The 20283-nt window shown below is 36.3% G+C and overlaps 1 protein-coding gene across 1 annotated transcript; it reads right to left on the reverse strand.

Annotated features, from left to right (window-relative positions):
* Positions 1-488: 488 nt before the first annotated feature.
* On the reverse strand, positions 489-17766 carry LOC138695097 (probable rRNA-processing protein EBP2 homolog). The gene is made up of 6 exons (XM_069819487.1): positions 17608-17766; positions 14807-14893; positions 12045-12152; positions 8978-9223; positions 4034-4290; positions 489-1220 (listed from the first exon to the last, which is right to left on the reverse strand). Exons 1-6 carry the CDS (start codon positions 17659-17661, stop codon positions 1016-1018), a joined length of 957 nt encoding a protein of 318 aa, XP_069675588.1. The 5' UTR covers positions 17662-17766; the 3' UTR covers positions 489-1015.
* Positions 17767-20283: the final 2517 nt, after the last annotated feature.

The following is a 20283-nucleotide window of genomic DNA, read 5'->3' on the forward strand; positions in this document are numbered from 1 at the left end:
TAAGCATTAACTCAAGTTACGGTAAAATCAAGAAGTCATACCATCATTCACGATGGGAACATAAACATAACAGCAAACATACTTGGTAACCATGGAAACATAACAACGACGCCATTTCCTCATGTTCTGTCGTATACTTCAGCGCTCCACGATTGTGTACTGTTTGCAAATCACGTAAGCATAAGCATGAAAGTTTGTAGTTTGCAAACTTTCATGTTAACATCTTACGGTAATGTTTATGTCAATGCTTATGTGAATCATTGTGAATGATCCCTAACTGCAAACTTCTGTGTTTATGTTACGTTTAATTTTAATTTTCATTGTGAATGGGCCTTTATAGTACCATAAAGAATTTGCAGCTTGAAATGTTGGCAAACAAAGAAATAAACGCTACAGAAGTGATAAAAACAAACAAATGCTAGGGAAGACATAAAAATAAACACTCACTAAGGGAGTAATAAAATAATGCAGCCATAAACAGCTATGACTGGTTGAAACACAGCCTTTCGTACCATTTTATTGGTCAAAAGTAGTATGACGCAGTAAAAGTGTAATAATCAATTTAAAAAATGTTTGTACATAATGAAATGAAATTACAAGTGATGAGATTTTAGTGGGGAATTTAAAATATGTATGCAAAACTGAAAAGTATGCTACACTGATGTCCATTATACTGAGGAAATACTGTACAGATGTTTAGAGGAGCCTTTTAAATGACTGGGTTCTGTAAAGCAATATTACCCAGGATTTTTTTTTCTTTCTATTTTTGTTTTATTTGAAGAGAAACCTTATTACTGAAGAAAAATCTCTTATTAATAATATAATAACATAACATTTAATACATGTTATGTCCAATGCGCATTCTGTATCACAAATGTGCTATAAAAAGAAGTTCATTCTCTCACAACTCGCAACTAAATGCAAATCTTATATGGCATGAGGATCGAGCATGTCCCAAACAAGTACATTCGAGACTTCAAGAAAACACTTTGTACAGTTTTAATCAAGCCATTTATTATTCCTTCATCTTTGCTTTCATTTTCATGCGCCTATTCTTTCCTGGTCGTTGACGTTTCTGCGGTGCTCCACCTCGCTTGCCTTTGCCTGATCGCCTGTATTCAGTCATATCCGAGGTGCTGGCTTTTGTGTTCTTCTTCAGGCCACGCTTCTTCCCACCAAAACCGAACTTCTGGTCTTTGTATTTACGCCTTGCTTTCACCCTGCAACATATCAAAACGTTTGGCACAAGTCAGAAAGAGATCTGGACCCTGAAACATACATTTGGAACTCCTTATACACTTACAAGGGAAGGGTTTCGACTCGAACAGGAATTTTGTATCCAAAATTTGTATACAGGCCCATCTTTACATCTCTGTAAAGCTCCCAAAAGCATTCGTTTGTGTAATGTGTGGTTTGTCTGTTAGAGCACTGCACAAGTTGAGGGGTGGGGAGAGCACTGCACAAGTTAAGGGGATGGGACACCTTACCCGTAAGCCTAGCCTAGAAGCTAGTGCGAGTGGTAAAATGTCTACAGCCCATTTAAGAACATTTTTCTCCAACGTTCTGTCTGAAAATATTGCAGCTAATCAAAAGTATATACTGTTGTGTGAGTCATTGAATGCGCACAAGGACACAACCTTAATAAATGAATCATTCCAAGGCTAGGACATGAAATGTATGATCATTCAACCTAAAAAACTAAATATTTCCAGCCCCTGAATATCTATTTCCTCAGACAATACAAAATATATGCTCGGAGGATAACAGATTGCATAAGGACTCTTGCTGAGAATCCAGAACTTAACTTGGGAAATCCAGTGTTTATAATGAAAATGCACTCTGTTGTTCATAACCAGTTGTCTGCTCCAGTGTACCGCCCTATGCTTCAGTATTCCTGGCAGTCAGCTGGTTACGTGAATCCTGAACAAGTCTCAGACTTCAAAAATGTAATTCAGGTGGCATTTGATTGTTCAGCACTGGAGTGTGGTTCAGAAGATTGTTCAGGTGTTGCTTCTGCGTGTTGTGCTTATTGCTCTGCACCATGCTGTTTCATGCATTTTATAGAGAATCCTCATGTACATTTTTAAAGAAGTGTATTGACCAATACCAACCAAACGGAGAGTTACACAAATGAATGCTTTTACAGTCTTCATCACCATTGTAAGGTAAGCCTCTGTACAAATTTTTAACCAAAAATTCCTGTTCGAGCCAAAACCCTTCCCTTGTTAGACTGAGAAGAAACTACCTACTGAAGGATGCACTGCAAGGAATGGTGAATGGGAGAAGAGTTTGGGGCAGAAGAAGAATCGTCGCTGTGCCTCCAACATCCGCTCTGTGTTTTTAAAAAGACTTTGCAGGACAAAGAAAGAAGCATTACCACTTTTCATTCCCTTTATTTTCAAAGCTACTTTTGGTACAATATCAATCACTACAAGAAAAATGATGAAATTATACCGAAAGTAGCTTTGAAAATCAAGGGAATTAAAAGTGGTAATGTTTCTTTCTTTGTCCTGTAAAATCTTTTTAAAAACACATAACAGATTTTGGAGATGCAGCGACAATATATGGATCACATGCAGAGACTAAGAGAAAGGCAGAAAATAGAAAAGATTGGAGAAAGCTGGGTTTGCAATGAAAGACCTGCCCTTGGGCAGAACACTATGAATGAATGAATAAGCCTACACTTAGAACAAGCAGTAAAAGAAGTTGTCATTAATATAAAAGTCTGATAGTGCTGGCACTGAAGCAAGCTCTGATAAACTTGCTTTCTATAAATTAGCTGGAAAATATAGAAATATTTATGGTGAAATTGAATTCATATACATATAGAAAAGTTACACAATGCAGAACTGCACGCATTGTTTTCTTCACCTGAAATATATAGGAACATTACATCCAGATGTCCACACCTGTGGAGTAACGGTCAGCGCATCTGGCCGTGAAACCAGGTGGCCCGGGTTCGAATCCCGGTCGGGGCAAGTTACCTCGAGGTTTTTTTCCGGGGTTTTCCCTCAACCCAATACGAGCAAATGCTGGGTAACTTTCGATGCTGGACACTGGACTCATTTCACCGGCATTATCACCTTCACCTCATTCAGACGCTAAATAACCTGAGATGTTGATACAGCATCGTAAAATAACCTAATAAAATAAATAAATACATCCAGATGCTTGAGATGGGCAGGAGATGTAGCACATATGGGCGAATCCAGAAATGCATATAGAGTGTTAGTTGGAAGGCCGGAGGGAAAAAGATCTTTGGGGAGGCCGAGACGTATATAGGAGGAGAATATTAAAATGGATTTGAGGGAGGTGGGATATGATGATAGAGACTGGATTAATCTTGCTCAGGATAGGGACCAATGGCGGGCTTATGTGAGGGTGGCAATGAACCTCCGGGTTCTCTAAAAGCCATAAGTAAGTAAGTAATAGGGTTCCTTTTTGAACTTCTCACAGAATGAATAACTTTTAACAATACTTTAGTTCTCATAGGCATAAAGATCACAATTTAATCAACAGCAAATAAAAAATCCATCAAAGTGAAGAGAATTTAAGGGCCATCATTCAACAATTTCACAAATTAACAAAAAAAAAATCATAGTTCTTCAATGAATTGTGGTGTATTGTGATATCACTGGAAATTAAACAGGATGTTCAACATGGTAAGAAAGGCAGATGTATACCGAAAAACTCAAGATTGTGTGTCCCAATTAAAACATATGTATATATTTAACCCATCGTTCCAATGCTGGAAATTGGTACCCCTGGCGGAGGTTTGAGTATCTATGAGGAATTTAGTTACACTAAGTGTAACTAGCAAACTGATATAAACTATTTTTTATTCATAATTCATTCTTGATTTCACACCCTAATAAGCAGAACTAGATAATCATCGTTCAAGGGCAAATGCAACATCAGAGACATCTGAATACTATTGTACAAATGTCACAGGAACCTCACGACTATTTCTGGTGTCTGAGCCACGACTCAAATGCAGCTCATTTCATTACTGCTGTTCAGAAGCCTTACTCACCTTTTGTCTTGCGGTCCCCCTCTTCTGTCGCCTTGTGATGATGGTTTGTGCTTCTTCTTATCGTCCAAGAAGTCGAGGTCTTTCCGGATGCCCTTGCGGTACTTCTTGACCTCCTCCATGAGTTCTCTCTTCTCACTCGCCTGCCGCAGCTTGGCCTCTATCTGCACCTTCTTGCCGATCTTCCGCAGTTGCCGCTGCTGCTTGACTCGTTCACTGCGCTCCTGGCTGTGTTGCTTCCGTTGGAGATGCTCTCTGACCTGCAACAAGTCCTCAACACTACACACAGCTGTTCAGTGTTGCCAACTTGGGGGTTTTCCCCCCAAATTAAGGGGGAAAACACTTTTCTAGGAGGAGGTTTGGGGGGATAAAAATGTTAGGGAGATTTTCAGGGAAAAGATCAATTTTAGAGGGGTTTTTATGGGTGTTGTTTTTAAAGTATACGTCATTAGGATTTATTTTTAAAATTAATTACAGTGAAACTACTGTGTTGTGTAATTGAACAATGAATATCATGATCATGAATCCCCTCTTCGGCCTGTATCACATCTTGCAAGCATGTTTCCTCACCTGCTCTCTTTATTACTTGTATTACAACTTACAGACTTGACAACTGACCTTTCGAACTGTGCCGTTTTATTTCGGCACACTACTTTTATTTTCCTTTTCCTTTCCTTCTTTCCTTTCTATTCTTATTATTTTATTTTTAGTATTAGTTTACCTTACTCTTCATAGATAACTTGTTTCCTTTCTTCCATTATAGATCATTTATTCCTCACGTAGAAGGAGCGAACTTTAGTGATCACGTGATTTGGGTTTGATTTATGATTGGATATTTTGAGGGCGCATTAACATACTATTTGACTTTAGGGGAGCATCGATTTTTAGTAGTGAGTCTGGTGGAACGACTCGTTGAGTGAGGTTGGGCGACAGCTGGGTTAGCTGTGAGTTGGTGTTGTGGCTAGCTGTGATGTGACGGCAGAGCAGCCGGGTATCGAACGGGGTTCGTGATTTATAGCCCATGATAGTGGTCTTCAGTTTGTGGAGCGGTGTACTGTGTGAGAGTAGAAATATGAGAGTGGAAGAGAGAGGTCATTGTTGTGCTGGATGCGAGATTGATTCAGCAGGATTGTAACAGGTTTTTGGTATGATGACAGAGTTGGTTATGTGTGAATTATAGTTACAGTCTGGCATCTTAAAGAGTGAGGAATTAGTACTTGGCTTTCCTCAAACGGGACTATATTAATTATAGTGGATTTGGTAACCTAGAGTTATTCAGTGGCAGACAAGCTAGGACTTGTCGAATTAATTACTCATGTTTTCAGCTAGAGAAAACAGATGGCATTACTAGTCCATCATTTGATGAATGCCAGGTCAGTGAATGGAAATTATCAACGAGTTTACTTGAAGGGTGAATTATGAGTGACTGCACGTTTTGTGGGACATTGGTTCATAGCTATTTTAATTACTGGTTGTTAATAAATGTTATTGAATTGAGTTTAAGTTTACATTAAGTGTTTTCTTGTATCACCTTGTCAAAGAGATTGTCATCCCGATCATAACGTTCTACGGCAGGGTATGCCTTTACTTTGAAGTAATGTTTGTTCAATACTTTTAACAACTAATCAGAGTACACAGTCCCAGACCGTTTCTGAACAAGCTGCAGCGTGTGCACAATATGTGTGTCAGATTCATCAGCAATGCTCACAAATTTGACCACATTACACCCTCGTTCAAATCTTTATCCTGGCTGCAACTTAGTAACCGTAGAACACTTCATTCGCTGTCTCTTCTGTTTCGAGTTCTCCACACTTCTACTCCAAATTATCTTCGTTCCCGGTTTAACTACTTATCCTCCAGTCACAATCTAAACACCAGGTCACAGGAGAGCCAAATCCTAGCAATTCCTGCCCATAGAACATCCCACTATTCATCCTCTTTTACTGTCTCAGTCCCCCGTGAATGGAATTCTCTACCTCAGAAGATTAGGGACTGCCAGACAATAACCACTTTCAAGAAGAGGCTAAAGGATTTCTTACGGGCGCAGTCAAATTGAAGTTATAATTGTGATCAAGTTTAATAATTTAATTTTTAGGTATGACTGTCATTACTATTGCAGTTATTATTATTATTATTATTATTATTATTATTACATAATTATTTTATTGGTGTTGTGAAGATGAAAAGAATTGTCATTGTATTATATTAATTATGTATTATATTGTCTTGTATTGTATTGTATTGTATTAATTATGTTATAGTCATAGCATTGTAGTAATTTTCTATCATACTGGTTGAGTGGAAGAGAAGGCCGAATGGCCTTAACTCTCCCAGTTAAAATAAACCATTATTATTATTATTATTATTATTATTATTATTATTATTATTATTATTATTATTATTATATTATTATGATGCTCTCTCCCACCCCTCGTCTCTTGCACACGTGTTCACCTTGTGTTGCCTAAGTCATGGCCCACACAACAATACTGTCTGCTGTAAAATGCAGTTAAACAATTTCCCCAATTTAAATTTATGCTTTTGATACAACTGATTTTCATTTCTTTTATATTCTACTTATGTTTTTTTAATTAGATTTCATTTTATACTAAACATTATATGCAACAAATGCCAGTCACGTGAGCTATGAATAACATTTTTAGTTTGGAACTAATAAGTCTGCTTGCCCGAGTAAAAGTCGGCACTCAGCAAGATGCAAGTGTTATGGACTTTCAGTGTCAATACTTGCAAAATGTAACACAATGTTGTCCCGATGCATCAAGAGCCAACCAGTTCGTACTGCAAGGACGAATTATGAGAAATCCAAAGAATATTCTATTCTATTGCAAGACAGTGTGCATGATGTGTGAAAATTTTTTTCTATTTAATTGTGTATGTATAATCACATTTGCTAATTTTTATGTTGCGTTTTTTTTTCAAGTACAACTTAAAAAATTTAGAGGGTTTCTCTGAATTTTAGGGGGACTTTTAATATGATATAGGGGAATTTCTTGTTCCTTGGTTCGCAACACTGCAACTGTTACACAAGTGGTAGTTCAACCAACACAGTGGCCAAACAAGAAAGCAGAGATGAAGAAGGCAAGGAAGAAAAAGATATAAAGAGACAAAGATATTCTCTCACTCTCTTTCCCTACCTACCCCTCCTCCATTTCCTCTTCTCTCACATGTCAGTCACCATTACTCTTTAAATGTGAGAGAGGAGGGAAAGCGTTTCTCAGAGAGCAACCTTGCGGTTGCTGGGTTCTTCCTAAACCTTCCACTACATTACAGTGCGTTGAACTGAATAAGTAAAGGAATAAAAAATCTGCAGTGCACGTACTGTAGTTTCCTCAAATCTTTCCAAATTAAAGGATGAATACAGTATATGTCTTGTGTGTGACAAAAAAAATACTTCTCAGTTAACCCGGGTTGTTTTGGTTGATAGATGTTCAGATAAATGGGGTTTTACTGTGTATATATATATATATATATCATACATGTGTGTTTTGCTGCACTTGTTACAAATAAATATTATTTAAGTAAATCTACATATTCAGTGCACAATATACATAGATCAGCCCAAAATACAACATGGAAATCAATATTGAAAGAACAAAAGTCATGGCATTTCGTGGGAAATACCTGGTCGCAAGCAAAATTTGCGTAAACAATAAATTAATAGAAAGAGTAAATGAGTTTACATATCTTGGCTACAATTTAACATTTTCTGGGAAGGAAAGTGGACAAGATATTCCTTCAATCATTGATTTGTTTTTTTTTTATTATCCAATTTAATAAACCCTATTTCACCCTGAGGTATATTAGGGTTATAGTTGGTATCAAAATACATATTTTATAACCAATAAACAATAGTAAAATTATAATACAAAATTGTGGTCAAGATTACAGTTTACATGAATTATGTACAAGAATGCACCTTAATGAAAGAATGGATCGTTTCATAAAGCCTCAAGGCATGTCTCTATATTTATATCTAGTGGTTATAGGAAGAAATATATATGTATATAGCTATTAAACGTGTTATTTTAGAAGCAGTAAATAGCTATACTAAGAGATGGCTTAACATTTACGAATTAAATACATTATTTAGTAACAACAATTGGCAATAATCAGGTATTACAAGAAATGGCTCAAAATTAGAAATCAAATGCCTAATTAAAATAAAAATTAAAACCAATAGTACAATATTATAGGTATGCGAAATTGAAGACTTACAGTTTCATTATAGTTGATTAGAACTAATACGATTTTTTTCCCCCCCGGAATAATTTAACATTTTACAGTTTGACGAATATTCTATTCAAGAAGGACATGAAATACTTATATGATTTGGAGTTGGTAAGTATATTGGGTAACGGTTTGGTAAATGTATAATTTAAAGTGTTTAATAACAACTCAAGCTTTTATCTTTCACGGCAAAAGACTGGACAATCATATAATACATGTTTCACATCTTGAGATTCCTCCCACAAATGCAAGTTGCATCGTCCTTAATATGGAATCTATTTAAGTATTCCCCGAATTTTCCATGCCCAGTCAAAAACTGTGTCAGTACGAAATTTGGCGTTATTACTTTACATTTATTATGATCATAGACCGTTGGAAAATACAGCTCTTTTGTAAGAATTCCCTTATCACTATTGACCCATCTTTCGTTCCATTCTTGCATATAATGTTCTTTGGCTACTTTTTTGATATATGATATCGGACATAAATTGTACGACAGTGGCACATCAGAGTTGGCTGCCATCTTTGCCAATTCATCGGCTCTCTCATTTCCAACTATCCCAGTATGCCCTCTGACCCAAGTTATACAAATATGGACGACACTTTTCATTATTAAACTTCTCTGAGGCTATATTTAGCTGTAAGAAGCAGGAAAACAGACTAGAGCACTACACAACTGAAAAAAAATAATTCACTTACCTTCTGCATGTGTTGGTCTGATTTTGCCATTTCCGCAAAGTAATCGTCAGGCCTCTTAGTCTTTATTCCCAGCTGCTTCACTCTAGGGATGCCCAACAGAACTGCCGCCTGGGCTTGTCTGTGGAACAACATCTCCCGATGGAATTCGTTTACAACTGGATCTTCTGATTCCACAGCTGTTACTTTCTGGCCTTTGCTTTTGGATTTGCCAACTCTGGCTTGATGCTGCAACTCTTGTTCTTGTAGCTGTAAGTTTTTACAACATTCCAAATCAAACACAAAATACACAGTGTCCGCGACAAAAACTATCAATAAGAAAGTTTAATAACTCACTGAATACTTAAAATGACATTTACAGTAAATGAAAGAGGAACTTTTAAAGTTTTATGCTGGCATCATTGGAGACTACATTGTTGTTATTGTTTATGTACACAACTGATGATCAAAATGGCGTTCACAGCGCAATAAAAAGTTGTCGTTATCTAATGGCGAGACATAAGGATTCAATCCACGAGTCTTCTGGCATTCCAGTACAGTTTTGAGAGGATCTTCGTCTTCTAGAGATTAGGATCCAGTTTTCGGCAATGAAGTAGATGTTCTCCATTCATTCCTATAAGCGACATCTGTCTGTGGGAGCTGCACATATCCAGAGAAGCTGCAGGGGCTTTATTTATTTTGTTATTTATTTATTTATTTAACCTGGTAGAGATAAGTTCATCAGGCCTTCTCTTCCCCTCTACCAGGGGATTACAACTACAATATTAAGAATACAATTACAATTATAATTACAATTAATATTAAATTTACAAATACAATAAAAATCAAAGTACTAAAAGATTAACTGATTAATAAAAGCTATAGACAGTTTATTGTAAAAGTTAAGAAGAGAGAAGCATTTCTTTTATTGATTAAGTAAAAATTAAACCTACTCTACGCAGTAAGAAAATACTTAATAAGTTTGCTTTTGAACGCTACTAAATTCCGACAGTCTCTGATGTCACTGGGTAGGGTATTCCACAAGCGCGAGAGCGAGATTGTGTATGATGATGAATACGATGATGTCTTATGTGTTGGTATGGCTAGTATGCGGCTATTTTGCGTGCGTGTGAAGAGATTATGATATGATGACAGGTAACTGAAACGGGAGGCAAGGTAGGTAGGTGTAGAGGTGTGAAGGACTTGGAAAAGGAGAACAAGAGAATGAAAATTTCTACGTTCATTAAGCCGTTGGACTGCGGTTAGATCAGGGGAGTGTAGCTCCCTTGGATAGATGGCGCCTTGGTGAGTTGTGGAATCGATGGCGCTGTGAACACCAATTTGACTGACTGAGGATGCAGCAGATTCAGACACATGAATTGCGAAAAGATGCCATCTATCTGAGGAAGTTATAGAATAACATCACAGGCAGGTGGAGGATCAGGTCTCCAGTTAGAACTGGATGCTGTGGCTGAATCGATACGATGACACCATGCAGTGAACCATGCGCTTGAAGAGCGATCCTAAATGGACTTCAACAATCAATCATTCCAACATAAGGAGGTTGCACAATAAGCCTAAAGGTACGGTCACACGTTGCTACTTTTGCTGCGCAACTTTTGTACTGCAGCTGTAAAAGTTGCGTGTCGTGTTCACACGTAAGCCAAAAGTAGTGCGCTGCACGCTACTTTTCGTGCTGCGCAACCCGAGTGCAGCAAAAGTTGCAACTGGAGGTTGCGAGTCTGTTCACACACAAGGCGCTACTTTTGCAGCCGCAGTCATGCTGCAGGTTTCCATCTCCGTGTTGACTTCTCAATATACATTTTGTGGTTATGTTCGCATTATTAAGAAACTCATGCGAAAGCTTCCTTATCTATTATTTGCTTTTCTGTCCTAACTAGGATTCAGAAATTGGCATTATTTTTACTATAAAGCTTTTAAAAACGCCTATATACTTAAATGATAACCAACAGCATATTCACGTAACCAATGTTGGTAACCCTCCTGTTTGAAACTACGCTACAAAAAATTAAAAAAGTGAATTATATCATCAGCAAATATGCTCAGACTGTGTTGTGCATTTAATAACTGTTACAAATAATTTATTTTCATCACATCTAACATTAAAATACATCCAAACAATAAAAGTATCATTGACACATTTGGGTGGCAACACTGGTCATAACCGCAGCAAAAGTTTCAACAAAACCGATATCAAAAATGCTGCGGCTGCAACCCTGAGAGCCCTGTTCACACGTCGCTACTTCTAAGCTGCAGGCAGCATGGAAAAGTAGCGGGCAGCAGGTTCGGCAGCCGCTACTTTTCGGGTTGCACCGTTGTTCACACGTCGCAGTACAAGAGTTGCGCAGTTTTTGTACTGCAAAAGTAGCGACGTGTGACCGTACCTTAAGACTGCCTACAGGCACTCCTCTGAAAAAAAAAAAGCCTCGTTCCTGAATGGTTCTTCTTCTGTTAACATTATTTAACGACATATCCTTCGATGAATCACCTACAATGCCTCTAAATGCGGCAATGTGAAGTAATTCTTCCATTTTTTTTCTGTTTTACAGTATCCAATTACTCATATCTGGGCAAAAACTCTCAAGTGCTAAAGATCATTATTGTAATTAATATACTGTCACGTGACATTAGACAGAGGAGAGGGGAGAGGAGAAGAGACAGGAAAGGAGAGAAAGGGAGAGAAAAGATGGGGAGAGGAGGAAAAAAAGCGTGTGAAACAAGCACATTCCTCTTTCCCACTTCAATAGTGTGTGCTTAAATTTTGAATCTTCAGGTTGGGGAAGCTAACGAAGTGTCCACTGCAAGAATGATGGATGTCACTTTCTTGTCGAAAATGAACCAAGACTGTCAATGCATAGCTTAAGACATATAGAATGTACATACAGATTTATATGGCATTAACACTGATAGTCATTGTCCAGTAATGATCGGGAAATCACAGTTAAGCTTTGAGCGCTAAGCATTTCAAACTTTCAATTGCTTCTCCTGCAAAATGTGTTCCAAATGACATCCATCATTCTTGCACTGGACTCTTCAATTTTGTGTTACCACACACATTACCATGAATTACCTTGTATGCAAGCTCCGGTGCAAGAGGAGCTTGACCGTTGATCAGATCCAGACGCTCCACCCAGTCCAAGGACAGTTTTATGGACTCCAGCTTCTGCCCAAGTCCAGCCTATCACAATAGACAGAAAAAGAGACAAATTATTATTTCTCGATTGTTTTTAATTTAAAAATTATTCTAATCTACCAGAGTTAATGACAATGATGTTAAGAAGCACCCATGCAATGAAATTCAAAGGAAAATTTCGAAGTATTCAGAGAAAATCTGTCCTGCCTCAAAGACATCTATCCAGAAGCCGTTTCTGGTGTCCTGAAGAAAAGTAAGAATGCAGTTACATTGTCAGACTCCAAAGCAGCTATTCTATCAATAGTCTCTAAACACACACCTTCATCTCAAACAGCAGAAATAACTAAAATGCTCTCTCAATTAACACTTACTTACTTACTGGCTTTTAAGGAACCCGGAGGTTCATTGCCGCCCTCACATAAGCCCGCCATTGGTCCCTATCCTGAGCAAGATTAATCCAATCTCTATCATCATATCCCACCTCCCTCAAATCCATTTTAATACTATCTTCCCACCTACGTCTCGGCCTCCCCAAAGGTCTTTTTCCCTCCGGCCTCCCAACTAACACTCTATATGCATTTCTGGATTCGCCCATATGTGCTACATGTCCTGCCCATCTCAAACGTCTGGATTTTATGTTTCTAATTATGTCAGGTGAAGAATACAATGCGTGCAGTTCTGTGTTGTGTAACTTTCTCCATTCTCCTGTAACTTCATCCCTCTTAGCCCCAAATATTTTCCTAAGAACCTTATTCTCAAACACCTCTCTCAATTAATAACACTCAATAAAAGAATTGTATTCCAATGGATACCATCCCATTGTGGAATCCTGGGAAACAAGAATGCGGATGCTTTAGCAAAGAAGGGCAGCACTGCTACTTACAGACCTGTTACTAAATTACGTATTACTCTGTGAAAAGATTTATTAAATCTACATACTTAGACTTCAACAAACAAAATTTGATAACACAATCTCAAGAGAAAAAATGGAACTCTCTGCATCATAATCCACAGTTAATTCCCGATTTACCACGAAAATCGTCTGTAGCTGCATTTAGATTGGCAACAGGCCATGATTGTTTGGCCAAACACCTGCATAGAATTGGAATATATCAGTCCCCTAAAAAATGTCCATTGTGCAACTCAAATCAAGAAATGGATTCGGAACACCTCAAAATCTGTGCTTCAGTGGCTGACCATAACAATGTCTTTGAAAAATATTGGAGTGCAAGAGATCAAATGACTTTATTGTCAAACGCCTGGCATTATAAAACAACAACAACAACAAGAATTAAGTTTCATAGTGTACCCATCTAAATCAGTGATGGGAACTTGAGGAAAATGTTCCTCTTTTTCAGAGAAATGTTGCCATCGTTTCTGGGGAAAAGGTAAATATTGAACATTGTTATAATTTAATAATAGTTTATATTTTCAGTCAAAACACTTATCAGTATGTGAAGTAAGAAAATAATTCTGTTACATCATATTATAATTTGAAGGTCACAAATATTTTTGACTTATAGAAAAAGTCATCTTCAGGTGAAAGTCGAAAATATTTGTGACCTTCAAATTATAATATGATGTAACAAAATTATTTTCTGACTTCACATACTGATAAGTGTTTGACTGGAAATATAAACTATTATTGAATTATAATTCATAACACTTCTGAAACAATATGACCTTTAAATTTATTGAACATTGTGCTTAAAATTCGGAGAAATTTCATGATTTGGAATCGAGACATTAACTTTGAAAGTAACTGTTTTACCTCACACATGTACGTTTGCAGGTAGTGTTACACATGCACACTACAAAAATGGTTTCCATTTTTATATGAAGGTAAATAAAAATAATTAATACTAATTTCTGACTACTTGCAGACAGAGGTCATTACTTACTTACTTACTTACTTACGGCTTTTAAGGAACCCGGAGGTTCATTGCCGCCCTCACATAAGCCCGCCATCGGTCCCTATCCTGAGCAAGATTAATCCAGTCTCTACCATCACATCCCACCTCCCTCAAATCCATTTTAATATTATCCTCCCATCTACGTCTCGGTCTCTCCAAAGGTCTTTTTCCCTCTGGCCTCCCAACTAACACTCTATATGCATTTCTGGATTCGACCATACGTGCTACATGCCCTGTCCATCTCAAACGTCTGGATTTAATGTTCGTAATTATGTCAGGTGAAGAATACAATGCGTGCAGTTCTGCGTTGTGTAACTTTCTCCATTCTCCTGTAACTTCATCCCTCTTAGCCCCAAATATTTTCCTAAGCACCTTATTTTCAAACACCCTTAACCTATGTTCCTCTCTCAAAGTGAGAGTCCAAGTTTCACAGCCATAAAGAACAACCGGTAATATAACTGTTTTATAAATTCTAATTTTCAGATTTTTTGACAGCAGACTGGATGATAAAAGCTTCTCAACCGAATAATAACAGGCATTTCCCATATTTATTCTGTGTTTAATTTCCTCCCAAGTATCATTACTGTTGCTCCCAGGTATTTGAATTTTAGAGGTCATTACTATCAAAATATAAATATTTTTTAAATGGTCAAGCTAACAATTAATTTATTCCTGGACCATTTGGTATACATTGACCTTTCTGGTCTCACAAAGTTATCCAATACTCCATCCATTTGTAAACAACAACACTTTTCCATATCCATAATCACTGTAAAATTCACTTACCACGTCATTTTTATGCTTTTTCCTCTCTACAACAGTCACAGTATTCAATCCAGGTTTCAGAAGTCCCTTGGCATAAGCTTCTTGCAACTGAGAACAAAAGAAAGGAGATAGAATGAGGTACATTATCCCTCGCAAAACCAGAATACACTTTTAAGTGGCAAAAATTAATTTACTGCCGAAGACCTTCCTTAATCTTGGCTAGACAGATTAGTTACGGTAAGCATACTCAAAATTATATTAAATAATAGGCCTATCACTGTCATCACATTAACTTAAACTACTCTAATAGGCTATACAACGGACTTTTCACAGCTCAATCAGGTTCAATCATTCAATACAAACTAACTGAACAATATGAATACTACTGAATGACATTACAATGATGAAATACATATGATATCACCACGGATGTTAAAGCGTGTTTAAAAAACAATTATGAAATTAGATTTATAAATTCTTACAAGATGCAAAATTATTTTCAAACCTTCACAGAAAACAGATAAACGCTATTTTAAGAAATCTAAGTTTTATATCTAAAATTAAAGTTTTCTGAGAATGAAAAGAATATTTGTTTCTTCTTAGATGAAGTTTAATTCAGATAAATGAGAAAAAATAAAATAAATACCAAAACAAGTAATTAAGTTATTTACTTTAGCGATACCATTGGTATCCGCTATTTTTCCACTTCTTCCTGTGTTACTTCCAAACTTTTTGAAAGCATGACCCACTTTTGGGCGAGACTTCAGTTTGTGACCCCTCGCCCCACTGCTATAACTTGCCAGTTTTTGACTTCATTCCAGAAATACAAATCCTTGTAAAGTCGTGAAATCGTGAGCATACTTCCATTTTAATGAGTTTTGGAATAATATTCTGGGGAAATTCCACAGAGAGTAACAGTATATTTCTATTACAAAAAAGAGTAATTAGAATAATAGTAGGTACCAAATCTAGGGAATCGTGTAGGACTATTTTCAAAAAACTACAAATAATGCCCATGGCTTGTCAGTATATCTTTTCATTAATAATCTTCCTCGTATGTAATCGTGAAAACTTTGTAACTAATTCAACAGTTCATAGCATAAATACACGTCAAAAACATTACTTTCGTATTCCATCGGCAAGTCTATCGTGCTATCAAAAAGGAGTGTGTTATATGGCAGTAAAAATTTGTAATAGCCTCCCTATCGATATAAAAAATGAAACTCAAAACATAAGATTAATTAGGGGCAAATTAAAGAAGTACCTAATTTCTCACGCCTTCTATTCTGTAGGAGAATTCATGACATTCAATAACACTTCATGAAATTGATACTAAAACTTTGTGTTGTACTAGTAGACTACATTGTAAATCTCATCTGTATATATTTCATCTAGACTGTGACTATAAATTAAGACTTTATAATAGTATTAAGTTTTTGACTTGTTCCATATTCTAGCTGTAAAGCAATGTATGAATACCATGGAATGTTAATAAATACAATGTAACAACTATAATTTTACTCAAAACCAGTGGATACTACTCGAAGTACGACTTTAAACAACAACTTTTTTATTATTTTCCAGATGAAACTTCAAGCAATTATGACAGTTACAGATTGATACTGAATCCGTTATGTTCAACTGGGTGAAATTAAAAAAAATATATAGCCTATAATGTTATAAAGGAAAAGCTCGAACTGAAATATGTTACCTACTGATGGAATATTGAAACAAGACCTTTTCTTTCGCAAAGCGTTGACCAGTTTGGCATCAAAAGAATACTTCGAGTTTGCTAAAGAAGCTCTTAAATTTTTTTATAACATTTGAAACCTCGTATTCATGCAAATTAAGTTTCTCGTCTAGGATTACCTTGAAAACAAAAGCGAGAAATCTTGAACTAGAAAATGATATCACTGTGTATGTATCGAATAGGCTACTTAGTCCAGATTTGAGAGGCTACGTTCTGAAAAACAGGCACATTTAACACAATAATTACTTTTTACTTTAACTGCTGAATTTTTTTTTGTCAATGTTACTTATGTCCCGCCCACTTTAGAGACATAGGCCAATTCTACACATATTTAGTATAACTTGTTGCTTCTTTGACAGGTTAGGTTTGGTTAGTTTAGGTTTTTGTTATAGCCTCCTTGCATATACGATTATAGCGCAATATTGGCAGTGATAAAAGTGAAATATTCGTTCAGTGGGCGTTGGATACTCTACATTCACCGGGCGGGGCGTTTTTGTTTTATTTTGTAAACAATCTCCACCCCCCCCCCTTTGGGAACCACCGTTTTAGATTACCCCCTCACTTTCTTCGAAAGTTAGATTAGGTACTTAAATGTTAAATGACCCCATGTCACAAACACAATGCATTATGTGAATGATGCAAAACTTACCTCATTGTCGTGCAGACGTTCCTCCTCAACCTAAAACTCCCCATTCCCAAACTCTCCCGTTCGTTTCTCTTGTGGCCACATTGGGCATGTCATAAACTAAGGTATCGCTAAAGTAAATAATTATCCCAAAACAAATCAAAGTTTAAAAAGTCCGGAAGTATATTATAAACTAGCATCACGATGCTGTTCGCCTACTGCGGTCTCCTGGGTTGGTTTCTAGTTTGTAGGTGCACAATGGACCTTTCATGCCTAAGTGCTTTGGTAGAAGTCTACGCCCTTACCGAGGAAGAATAAATGCTAAACGTCATTATATGTCTGTAAATTAACGTCAAAAATTCTGTCCATGCTTCTTCACTTAACCTCAATTTCAATAACGGAAAACTAAAATATTGAAAACACACATTGTTTTGTCATAATGCATACCTCCAAATCTGAGTCGCTTTCTACATCTTCATTACTTGACTCAATGTCAGACATTGTTATTTCTAATTCCTTTCTTCAATTACACGTGCTACTTCACCTTCTATACACTATCGTAGCATGTCCACATTCACATTTCACACCGTTCATAGCTTCAGATTACAGAGTAGCCAACCTTCCATATTACACGATTGCAATAAATAGAATGACGGAAATGTATTAACATTGAATTACAGTCAACATATTTTGATAAAATAAAATAAACTTCACTTTCTTCTTCCATTATACTTATTTCATTGACTACACAAATTTATATGATCGTAACTATTCATAAAAGTATTCGATGCCGTCATGTGAAAAGCAACAACCCTGATCTCATCTAGTCATCTTTTGTTACTTGAAAACGCGCGGGTTTTGAACGAATGCCACAATGATCCAAATCATGAATCTAGCGGGACAAAAAATAATTTTGGTCACTCTTGAAGATGCATGTAAAAATGGTTCAGTATTACTCTAAACATATCGCCCTATTATGGTTTAGTTTTTAAACAAGAGTACTGGCAGAGCCTCAAAGTTGAATGTTCAGATCAGCGGTCGGCAAAGTTTACATCATATAAAATGCAGCTTGCAATATAATTATAGCAAAGGGGCAGGTAGGAGGGAAGGATACCCAGGCAATTTAGAGTTGCCACCTGTCCCGATTTTGTCGGGATCGTCCCTACTTTTTTGTAACTGTCCCGTGTCCCGACACGAGCATGACAGGATGCCAAAATATGTCCCTACTTTTCTGTTCTTAGGTCACAAGCTGAGATTCATTATTGAGTCTTCTTAAGGTTTTAGTCAAATAATATTTGTAATAATATTAGTAATATCTATTTTTTTTTCTTTAAAATTCTACAGTTGTCATATGAAACCTCTCATACAGTAGTTTTAACCAAAAGTTCACTTTCCACGGATTTTACGTGGTTTGTTTCTTTCTTCTGTCCACAAGCTTTTCATTAAAGAAAACACTCTTTCTACATCCACCAACCTTAACAGGCAATGGCACTTGCAAGCTTGAGGGAAGGCTGGGGAGAAGGGGGTATCAATTCGCTACGACTCAGTAGCAGGATGAGGGGCTAGTCTCAACCAAGATATAATACGTGCTATGTTTGTTTTCTGTAAATATGCTGCATTGTTTAATCAAAAGTGCATGTGTGTGTGTTACGTACTAATTTTGTGTAAAATGGCTCATTTTGAGAAAGAATTATTATTATTGTCATTATTAATCTTATTATTATTATTATTATTATTATTATTATTATTATTATTATTATTATTATTATTATTATTATTATTAGGCCTACCGGTGTTATTATTATTATCATCATCATCATCATCATCATCATCATCATCATCATCATCATCATCATCATCATCATCATCATCAAATAATTCCTATAGCTTGTCAGTATATTATTTCATTAATAAACTTCCTCGTATGTAATCGTGGAAACTTTGTAACTAATTCAACAGTTCATAGCATAAATACTCGCCAAAAATGACTTTCATACTCCATCATCGAGTCTATCGTGCTATCAAAATGGAGTGCATTAGATGGCAGTAAAAATTTTTAATAGCCTCTCTATGGATATAAAAAATGAAACTCAAAACATAAGATTATTTAGGGCCAAATTAAAGAAGTGCCTAATTTATCACGCCTTCTGTTCTATAGGTGAATTCATGACATTCAACAACACTGCATGAATATTTCTGTGTTGTATTAGCATCGATACTAACCCATTGTTCTGTACTTGTATATTGTAAAACTATTCTGTATATATTTCAACTAGACTGTGACTATAATTAAGACTTTGTAATACTATTAAGATTTCTTTTGACATGTTCCATATTCTAGCTGTGAAGCAATGTACGAATATCATGGAATGTATATTGCAGTGTTGTTTTGAAAACAGGATCTATTTTCCTTTGCTTCCTTTAAAACAGTACAAGAAAATTCCTGCCTCAAGTCCAACATATTATTTCGGGCTTGTTTTAACAGTGATATGGCCGCCAATAAATCAATGGCCTTTTCTTCTAAATATTTTGAAACAATACTGGTGAACTGTAATATATTACACTGGAATACAAGTGTAACTACAAAGTCAAAGGAACTGAGTTCCTTATTCAGTGCAAAAGCTGTATTTTTTTTTCGGAAGATTTGTTAGAGAACAGAATTATATGCTCAAGTCATATCATCACCTGCAAAAACCCCACTTTTCAGCATGAATAAGCTATCAAATCGTGAAGACCATCTCGTAGCACAGAGTTTTTTTTTTTGTACTTGGTTGGCCCATCATCCAAGGCAATATTTAATTTCTGTCATCGTGGTAAACTTTCACTAAAAACATATTGTAACTTTTATTACATATCAATAATGTAATTTTATTGTTTCAACAATAGTCAGTTTCTATAACTGAATGTAAACACTCCCGTCAACAATGGGATTTCCACTCCACACAGCAACACAGTATTCGTTATTGCACTCCACAGACGACAATGACAATTTACTTGGATTATTGAGAACAACAATGAACTGCTAATCTTAACTAATGTTCACAGAGCACTATTTACAAATCACAACTGTCAGTTCTCAGTTCGTTTGCCTTGGCTAGTTCTTCTAGCTCAGTCACTCGAGTT

Source organism: Periplaneta americana, chromosome 2, assembly GCF_040183065.1.
Source record: "Periplaneta americana isolate PAMFEO1 chromosome 2, P.americana_PAMFEO1_priV1, whole genome shotgun sequence".
Lineage (NCBI taxonomy): Eukaryota > Metazoa > Arthropoda > Insecta > Blattodea > Blattidae > Periplaneta > Periplaneta americana.